At 37.6% G+C, this 10,393-nt stretch overlaps 1 protein-coding gene across 1 annotated transcript; it reads right to left on the bottom strand.

The window, feature by feature from the left end:
• Positions 1-6,589: 6,589 nt before the first annotated feature.
• On the bottom strand, positions 6,590-10,209 carry LOC110850271 (putative serine protease F56F10.1). Its single transcript, XM_035852393.1, has 8 exons — positions 9,831-10,209; positions 8,735-8,913; positions 8,563-8,662; positions 8,367-8,499; positions 8,140-8,296; positions 7,538-7,936; positions 7,282-7,448; positions 6,590-6,880 (listed from the first exon to the last, which is right to left on the bottom strand). The coding sequence occupies exons 1-6, from the start codon at positions 10,065-10,067 to the stop codon at positions 7,546-7,548; spliced, it is 1,197 nt and encodes a 398-aa protein (XP_035708286.1). The 5' UTR covers positions 10,068-10,209; the 3' UTR covers positions 6,590-6,880; positions 7,282-7,448; positions 7,538-7,545.
• Between the last annotated feature and the right edge of the window lie 184 nt (positions 10,210-10,393).

Genomic DNA, 10,393 nt, shown 5'->3' with positions numbered 1-10,393 from the left:
TCTGAAGGTGCTTCTGGGTGTATTCTACCTAATAGTTTTTCTAAATGGCTTTTTTCTATATCACTCTGTATAGACTGGGGTAAGTTGGACTCCTGCGTATTTTTTGTAATTTCATGATCTGTTGTAAAACTGGTTTCTTCAATGGGAATGTCTGCGAAAACATGTATTTCTGCTATTTTAGTTCCTTTCTTTAGAACAATCTTTTTATCGGTTATATTCATAATTGGCAAGTGTAAGTTGGCTGAAAATTCTTTCCTGAGTAGGATAGTTGGCATATAAAGAGACAATTCTGCTAAATTTGTATGCATGTATATCATATTTATTGGATTGATTTCCCCTTGGTATTCAACTTCAATTCTTTTGCAAGTACTACTTGTAATAGACTGGTCTCGGCTACAAATTACCGGTATTATTTTCTTTGATTCGTTTACATTAGTTTCTATTGTTCGAGCATTTAAATCTGTTACTTGTATAGGATCCATCTGCAAAGTTTCCTGATCTACTGTAATCTCCTCTTTCTCAAAATTTAAATGTACTTGATGTATTTTATGAAAGTCTAAACCCAGGAGCAAATCATACTTAAAATTCTCTATAACGTAAGCCTTAAAATCAATCGTTGAACTTTGCCCGTCCAGTTTTATTTTGAGATTTGCATATCCTATAGTTTTCATTGGGTTGTTAGAAATCCCAGTAACATTTACAGTATATGATAAGGGCTGTATATCGATAACAAATTTGGAATTTACAATTGTGGCACTGGAGCAAGAATCATAAAGTATTTGAGCCGGAAGGTTATTAACCAGGCCACATGTTCTAGTGAGGTTGGAAGAATTTATGGCTAAGCCGTATTCAAGTCGGGGGTTGTCATTTCCACTGCATTCACTGTGCCTCGGGGTGGCGGAGTTCGATTGTTCGGTGTTGGGTTGGTTGAACTCCGCCCCTGCTGGTTTCCCGACCGACAGTTGCGTGATAAATGGCCCCTACGCTGACACTGGTTACAGGTTACCTGCGATAGGCACATATTCAGTATATGGCCTACCTTATTGCATGTGCCACAAATAATAGAAGAAGATTGTTGTGACCTACAGAACCCTGCTATATGTCCAAATTTACCACAGTGCATGCATTGAATTTTGGGAGCCTTTTGACCTCTACATTGGTTGGCATTATGATTCCTCTTCCCACAGTTGGCACATTGCACCAGATTATTTTGTGAAGAAAAATTTTGGGTTTTATTGTTTTGAAACTTGAATTGGGTCGTAAAAACTTCCATCATTTTATCCATTTGTTGTGCATGCTGCTTGCTTTGTAGCTCTAAAATCTTTGAAAAATCTGCCACAGCTTTTGTGGCTGGCTCGACAGAATTTACCTCTATATATTTTGTAATAAGAAACTGTGTGTCAGAAATTCTACGAATCTGGCTGAGTACCTCCTCAACTGTTTTTAAATTTTGTGGATAGATTTTTTCAAAGTATAAAGGTTTTAAGCCTCGGACAATATGACGAACCTGGGTGGTTTCATCCATGTCAGACTCATAATCTGAGATTAAGTCTATCTTAGCATAGACATAATCTTCTGGGCTTTCGCCCGAGCGTTGTTTTCTAGCTAACATTTTGTCCTCGGCGACCTCTTTCGAGGCCACTGTCCTGAAAGCCTTTTGTAAGGCCTCCGTAATATCTTTCCACTTGATCTTTGCAATCGTAGGAGTACCACCCGCAGTTGCTGTCGCCTGAGCATTCTGTTCTTTTAAATATTTGTGGAGCCATAAAAGGGCTGTGTCAGCTAAGTAGTTTTGAAGTTGAGCCGTTTTTATCGTCTCATCCCATGAATTGGCCTGTGCAGCAAGCTCAAATCGTTGTAAATACTTATAAGGATCTTGGTCTGCACGACCAGAAAAGGTAGAGGGAACGACCCCTAACTTAACAGGTTTTGTTGTCATTGTTAGTTGAGTACTTTTATAATCAGCAATAAAAATAGAAAAGGTCAACTGTGCCCTACTTTTTGGGTTGCTTTTGTTCTACTGAAGATTTCTGAGTATTTTGTGTGGAAGGCAAGTCCACATACCAGGTAGACCTAGGCATGGTGATATTTTTATGATGGGGCTCTACTTTAGGAGTTTCCTGGGTAGGCTTTGAGCCTTTCTTAAAACAGGAAAACATTGTAAATGAAATTGAGGCAAAAATAAATGGCTAAAAGTTTGGATTTTACTCTACTTTTTCGAATTTTTCGAGTTTTTCTGAGTTGACTGAAATTCATTCGATGAAGTCAAATCAATCTCAAATTTACAATCCTGATTTTGGAGAGTAGCTTTGCCTTGTGTTAAATCAATTTCTTTAATTTTAGTGGAAGTTTTATCCCTTTTTTTAGGAGATAAGCAAGAGAACATTGTGAAAGGAAAAGAAATACCCAAAATAATTTTTTGAAAAATTTTTCTAAATATGTAGCGAATTATGTAAAAAGAGATTCTAAAAGATTTTAGTTTCGGCACCAAATGTTACGCATTAGAATGGCAAACATGATGATTTAATGAAGAAAGCAACGCATTCTTTTATACATTTGTGTATTGCATTTATTAACATTTACCAAGCTCAAGTTCCAGAGGTTGAAACCGTGCGCTAGTAAGAACAAATCTCATCTGCCTCTCACACAGATTTTGGAGGCTTATTTATACCTACAGGCTAGGTCATAAAACTAGGGTCTTTTATTACGTAATGCATTATCCTAGTACACCATTGTACACTATTGTAACAGTACATATAAATATGTTTTAACATATTTCGACGATTTTGTCGAAAATGAACATTTTTTGATATACATAAATATGTATTTAAATATTTCGGCGATTTTTTCAAAAATATATATTATTGTCAATACACATAAATATGTTTTTACATATTTCAGCGATTTTTTCGAAAAAATATATTCTTTTAGAGGAACCTCAGAAATTCACAATTCATAAAAAATTCCGATCATCGTAGAAATAATACCAGAGCATGTTGAAATGTTTTTAGTTTGTCACTTTGAAATGTAAACCCGAGCTGCCAAATCCTAGTACCGAAAAACTAACGAAATTGAACACCATAATGTAACGATTCGGCGCCGAAATTTATCAATGGTACCGATCAGGTACCGATCTGGTTGGGTATCAACGTTCACTAACGAGCACCGATTATACACCTACATTTCGGTGCCAAATCCGCACGGAATATTCAGTACCAATGAGTAGGCAATGAAATAGCGTTGATTTGGTGCTAACTGCGAAATTTCGGTACCTTTTCATTAACGAAGTAGCGTTGCATTTCGGTACCTTTTCGTCGGCGCCTAATCGTTACATACTGTGTAGCTCGGGAAAGCATTTTTTGGCATTTCTGCAGTCAAATACGCTAAATTTGGCACAATTTAAAGCGAATTAAAAATATGTTTTATATACATATTTTGGCGATTTGATTGAACATTTTACATAAATATTTCGGGGTTCTTAAGAACATATTTAGCCGGACTCTGGTAATTACTTGACATATATAATCATAATCATAGTCTAAATCCTAATTCGTATCCCTTCCCTGCAGAGCTGGGAAAATCTAGATTAAAATAATCAAGATTAAGATTAGGATTAAAAATAATTAATCTTAATCCATAATCCTAATAAAGAAATTTGTTCGTATTAATCAATAATTTTAATCTTAATCTCACGTCAATTTAATTTAATTTAATTTTTAATTTTTAATCTTTGAATCTTCGACTTTAATTTTAATCAGGATTAATATTTTGATTAAAATTACTCCATCTGTTACTCGGGTCCTTGTAAATCTCCAAATTTTAACGCACGATCATCTCTCAACACTGGAACCATTTTTAAAAATCAATACAATTCTGAATTGACAGGTTCTCTTTTGAAAGGAACGTTATTTAAAATTGTATTCCTTAAACAGATTAAAAAATTTGTTGCCATTAAAAAAATTAATTTAAGTTAAAAAAATTAAAAGTTGTTATTTTTTTAAATTTAAAAACGCGTTGCATTTGAGGTGAGACTGATTTTTACTCGTATTACAAGTTATTGTATTCACCTTAATTTACCAGATAAAACTTTAATAATTTTGAACAACAATTATGAAGCGCTGATACTTCATTCTTTTCTGAAATTTTATAATTTATGATATAATATCGGTGTAAACTATAAAAAACGACGAAAAAATAAAATTATTCTTAATCAATATAATTAATCTACATTAATTAATCTTTAATCTTTAATCTGCGTCATAAAAATAGATTAATTTAATCCTAATAATTTAATTTAGTACCGGAAGAATAATTTTAATCTTAATCTTAATCTCTGATTCGGGGATTTTTAATCTCAAATCTTAAGGAATACTTTGCAATATTAGAGGAATACTACCCAAAATACTTTGTGCAATGTATGCTATGCTTCAACTTAAGGACGCGAACGCTCGATTTGGAGCTACATAAGTGATGCTCCGATTGGAGCTCTGCTATTTACATGCTCCATATACAGCACTGACGCCTTCGGTGACGTGAGTTGAATTAAGATGGCGAAAAATTAAGCGAGAAAACAAAACACTCAGATGAACCACAGTCTAAAATATTTTTGCGGCGATAAGGCGACACGATGGGAAAATTTGTCCCAAAGGAATGGGGAACTTGCGTCGTTAAGGTTATATCGATTCTCGAATTTTTTAACATGTGGTTCATTTAATAAAAGATACGTATATATATTTAGCGATTCCGTGCAATTATTTTGCTCGAATTCTTTGGTATGTACATAGGTATTTGATATAATAATGCATGGTGTATGTATACATACATACACTCGGTGGAACTGCTGATCATCCTCACCTAGTGCGCTCGGTTCCAATGGTCACCGAAAGGGGGACGGCCGACCAATACCAATCAAAATGGCATGAAATGTGCAGAAATATGTTATCAATCAGTCTATTCATCAAAAACTTGTAGAAAGTTATCTAGATGCATTTTATACGACATTAACATGGAGAAATTCATAAACGGGCTCGCAACTTCTGCTCATCCGCTTAAAGCAAATTCCATTTATTTTTAGATTTACCAACTTAATTTTACAATTAGTAGTTTGTGTGACCACCCTTGGCCATCAGGACTGCATTGACTCGATTTGGCATCGATTCCACTAATTTCGCTGTTGTTTCCTTCTGGATGTTGTTCCATTCTTCGTCCACAATTGAAATTAAATTTGTTCTGGAAGTCGGGTTCCTTTCAGCAACTTTTTTCTTCAAAATTGACCATAAATGTTCAATTGGATTTAAATCCGGGCTCTGTGGCGGCCATTTCATTACGTTTACCCGTTTTGTTTGCAGCCAATTCGTGACCAATTTGGACGTATGTTTGGGGTCCCCGTCTTGTTGGAAGACAAAATTCTTCCCTAGTCGCAGGCTGTTCCGAGATTTCATCAAATTTCGGTCCAAAATCCCTTGGTACACTTCTTTCGTCATAATTCCTTCAATTACTTCCATGGTTCCCACGCCTTTCCACGACATTGCACCCCAAACCATAATGGACCCCCCACCATGCTTCACGGTCTTCTTGGTACAGTTACTCTTGACTCGTTCTCCTGGTTTTCTCCAGACAAAAACTTTGCCATCTGATCCAAATATGTTTATTTTGGTTTCGTCACTCCAAAGAACTTTTTTCCAATCGGATACGGACCACGTGGAGTGACTCTTCGCCCAATCCAAACGCTTCTTAATTTGGGGCTTTGTCAGCAGTGGCTTTTTGGTTGCGACTCGGCCTTTAAACCCCATATTTCGGATCCGATTTCGAATAGTGGAATCAGAAATCTTCGTACCAAACTGCTGAGCCAATTCCACATTGATTTTTCGGGCAGATAAGAAGCGATTGGAATTTGCTTTCTTCTGGATAAGTCGGTCGACTCGAGGAGTGGTAACACGACGGCGGCTATTTCCCTTCAAATCAGTAATTGTATGGTATTTCTTCCATTTCGACAGCATGGATTTGATGGTGGGAATCTTCACTTTCGTCTTGTTGCTGATTGCTGTAGGTTTCAATCCTCTCTCGTGGCAACTTATCACCAATTTCCTAATGTCGTGCGACAAGTGTTTTCCAGGCATTTTCAGCTCTGAAAAACCAAAATGACAATGAATAAAATGGTCTTCATTACTTGAATTAATAGTAATCAAGATGCACTTACCCGCATAAAAAAATGATAAATCAAGAAAATTGTTTCCACTCGAAAATTGTGTTTTTGTTGTGGCGGATGAAGACTAGTTGCGAGCCCGCTTGTGTCTTACTCTATGCTCATTCCGTGTAAAATGAGTGCAGTTAACTTTTTGGAAGTTTTTGCTTAATTGACTGATTTAGTACATATTTCTGCACGTCTGATGCTTTTTTGACATATATTGGTCGGCTATGCCCCTTTCGGTGACCATTGGAACCGAGCGCACTAGGTGAGGATGATCAGCAGTTCCACTCAGTGTACCTACATTAGTTTCGAATATATGAACATTTCTGTATAGGTGAGACTTTATTAAATACAATTACGAAAGCAAATTGCTTTCGCTATTTATTTGATTTTTTCGTGTCAGCAGAAACGACAGCAAATGATACAAAATTTTTAATAACAGTGGCATACGTAAATCGCGTACTTATTTATGATTTTATGCAGGCATGGTTTTATTCTGTATAATTTTAGAAAATTGGGAAATTGCCAAAAATGTGTTGTCCTTTTTGCGTATATTTCATAAAAACAAATTCCGATAACTTTAACAAATCGGATCATTAAGGTAAGATCCTATTTGTGCCAAAATTTGTGCCTGGGCTGCCACCATCTCTGGACTGGTGGGATTTCCAATGTCGGCGCAATGTTCAGTTCCTATGACAAAAATTTGATGAAAATGTACGTACTCATCTCTATAATTAATGTCTGCATTTTCTATATCGTCGTACTAATGCAGAAAAGACCTATGTGCCGCCGATGTTTAATTCAGAAAAGAGCTATGTGCAGTCGATGTTTAATTCAGAAAAGAACTAGGTGTACAGAAAAAAAGCCGAAGAAGACCTACATACGTTCAAGTACAGTATGTCATACTCATGGCTAAATCGCGCGATAAATGAAGAATCCTTGTGGCTGGAAATTTATAGCCGTACGTAAATACATACTTGCACATATGTAGGTCTTTTTAGACTTTTTCTGTGTACACTTAGCTCCTTTCTGAATTAACAATCGACTGCACTTAGGTCTTTTATGAATTTGTACGACGATATGGAACTTACCTGGAACAATAATCACTGTATTATCAGCCTTTGGTGTCGTGACCCCTAGCGTGTGCCAAGGGTCCCATGTTCCGTGCACATAAATGACACATTTTGAATCTAAATTCTTCCCGCCATAATACGCGTTTGTTTCCGCGATCCGTCCCTCCACGTAGGCTCGCGTAAATCTAAAATTTGTCGATAAATTTGTTGAAATAAATAAATACATATTCATGGCATACGTTTATAAAAGCATATTTTCAAATCTCTATCTCACTGTGCCCCTTAGGTTGTACAGTACGATCCGTACCCATCGCCAGACCATGTTCTCCTTCCATACAGCCCATGAATAGGATCGGAGGACATGAAGTACCCAAATTCGTTGCATGTTTGCCAACGCCATCCCGCCGCGCCGGCTTGCCAAGCTTCCTCAGATTTCAGCCATTCTCTGTCTGCCCCAGCTTTCTCACCGTGATGGCGGCAACCTCCATCCTGCCCCATGGCGAGCATGAAATTGCCGTATTTCTCGACGTTGTTTGCACCATTGATAGATGACAAGGTGTCGCAGGCTCGCCTAACTGGACCTGACGGGGCATTAGCCGCCCACACGTTCATGGCGAGCGAGAGGAACAATATTTCTCGACTGAGACCATTCCAATCGACGGAATTGCACCACCTGCAGAAAATAAGGCAAACCAATAGGCAGAATTGAACTTTTTACAGAAATTGAAAATTTCTCGAAAACTACGTCACTGTCAGTCTCAAATAATGCTGACGGGGAACTTTGAGACTGGCAGGGGCGTAGTATCTCAGAATTTTCAATTTCTGTAAAACTTCAATCCTGCGTGGATGGAAATTTCGAATATTTAAATTGTATACTGCAGCGGGGCAAGAAGGTCATCGGGGGAATTGTATGTCCCGCAAGTGGGTTGAGAACCATTGTATAGGGCCTCCATACAGCTGAACGTATCATAAAGTTGGGTATAGCATGGTGCGTCCACTACCTCCACGACGTCAGATACGGTCTGCATATATCCTGAAAAAGGGGGTGTATGTAGTATAACGTTAGAAGATGAATTAATGTTTTTATTTTATTTTCAGATTACCTGGGTAATCGTACAACGCTTCTACCGGAGCGGAAGATGAGACCGCAGTTTTCACATGATTTGGATACTTGAGTTTGAACCAAGCCGCCAAATTTCCTCCATATGAGCAACCAAACGCGACCCAGCTAGTTCCCTAAAATGATTTAAAAGGAGATAATATTTTAGAAGGGGAAGTACTACTTCCCCTTCTGCTCACATTTAAATTATTATTGGCGGTAAAAACTTCAATAAATCGTGCCGCGTCGGCCAACGCAAGTTGAGATGTCATCAACCATAAATCAGCATTTGTAGGATTTCTATGCAAATTAAGTCATAGGTGTTAAAAATACAGAAAATCATAATAAATGATTATCCTTAAAGTTATTTACCTAATTGGAAAACTACCGCCATAAAAGCGATGTTTTAGAACGATGAGCATAGCATTGTACTGTCTCGCATAGTTGTGCCAATAACCCCCATCCACACTTCCGGCCGCGTCCCACTCTCCAGCCAACTCTATAAAAATTGGTCGACCTGGCTGATAATAGTTTGTATTTGTCCAATATCTCTGCAATAAAGAAGAATATATGCAGTTCCTAGAAATTGATTGCATAATTATATAATTGGCGTGATTGTGAATTTTCAATTATTCAGTTTAGGAGAGGGAGCGTCCATAAAACACGTGATCGATTTTTGGACAATTTTGACCCCCTCCCCCCCCTTGGTGACCGTTGGTGATAATTTCGCTACCCGCCCCCCACCGGTCACGTGACAGATGATGCTCAAATTAAATCATGTTGTCCGGAAGAACAATATTATTCCAGTGTTTTTTAATCATTAATTAGAGCTACACACATGTGTAAATAACTATGTAATAAGCCAGTCAGACATAAGAATTTTAAGTCGAAGCAAGTTTCTAAATATGCAAAATGAAAATCAAATCTATATAACGTGTGTGAGGTATGCCAAGAGAATTTTTATATAACTCTCATGACATTTATTGGCATATACAAAACTTTACTCATGTCACGTGACATCTGACCGTCTACCCCCCCCCTCGTGATAATTGGTGACAAATTTCAGACCCCCTCCCCCCCTCTAATCGGTCACGTGATTTATGGACGCTCCCAGAGAGCTCGGCGGATATCATGGATATTGGAGCATGGATATTGGAGGCCGAGATTTTGGGATGGGTATTGGAGGTTTAGGGGTTGGAGAGTACGGCCCGGCTATGGATATATATCCGCACTCTAAATAAAAATGAGCAAAATTTACTCCAGGTTGGGTAAAACAGAGGATGGCACAACTAGAAGGTAAAATTTACCCAACATGGGGCGAATTTTACAAAACTTTGGATAAATTTTACCTTCTAGTTGTGTCATTCTCTTTTTTACCCAACCTTGAGTAAATTTTACTCATTTTTATTTAGAGTGCGGATATGATGGTTTTCACCCGATATCCGCCGAGCTCTGGTTTAGGAAATACCTGCCCCCACGTTGTCTCGCAGCCGGACGCATTATTGTGGTGCATACACTGTTGAAAGGTGTCCTGCGGTGTAATTACCGGTCTTCCATTTGACCCGTCTTTATTATACCAGTTTCCCTGTACAAAGATTTGCTCTTTTTGGAAGTTGTGGGTCAGTGGAATATCTGCCTCAACCAGGCCAACAATTCCACAAAACAAAACAGTTACACAGAATCTAATTTCGTAGCAGATTTTCATTTTAAATAGGGTTAAATAGTATTTGTATGAACTGGGAATGAAGTATAACTGCAGTCAACTCGACGTTTAAGTATGCACCTTTTGACAGGTGGTTTCACCCAGAATGAAGGATTAATGCGGAACAATTAATTTGTTAAGTGATAAATAAACTTTCCAATGTTCTCGCGAGTTGGAATTGAATAATTTGTCCTTTGATAAGAAGGGTTGTTATGCGCTGATTGTGTAATACGAATTTCCCCAATAGGGATCGTAAGAGATTAACATGAATTCCAGTCAAGCACATTTGTCATTCTATAAAATTATGTACATTGTAACAGACATGCTTA

This window comes from Folsomia candida, unplaced genomic scaffold, assembly GCF_002217175.1.
Source record: "Folsomia candida strain VU population unplaced genomic scaffold, ASM221717v1 Fcan01_Sc005, whole genome shotgun sequence".
Lineage (NCBI taxonomy): Eukaryota > Metazoa > Arthropoda > Collembola > Entomobryomorpha > Isotomidae > Folsomia > Folsomia candida.
Note: the sequence above shows the minus strand (reverse complement) of the source record. Positions and strands in the feature narration are given on the sequence as shown.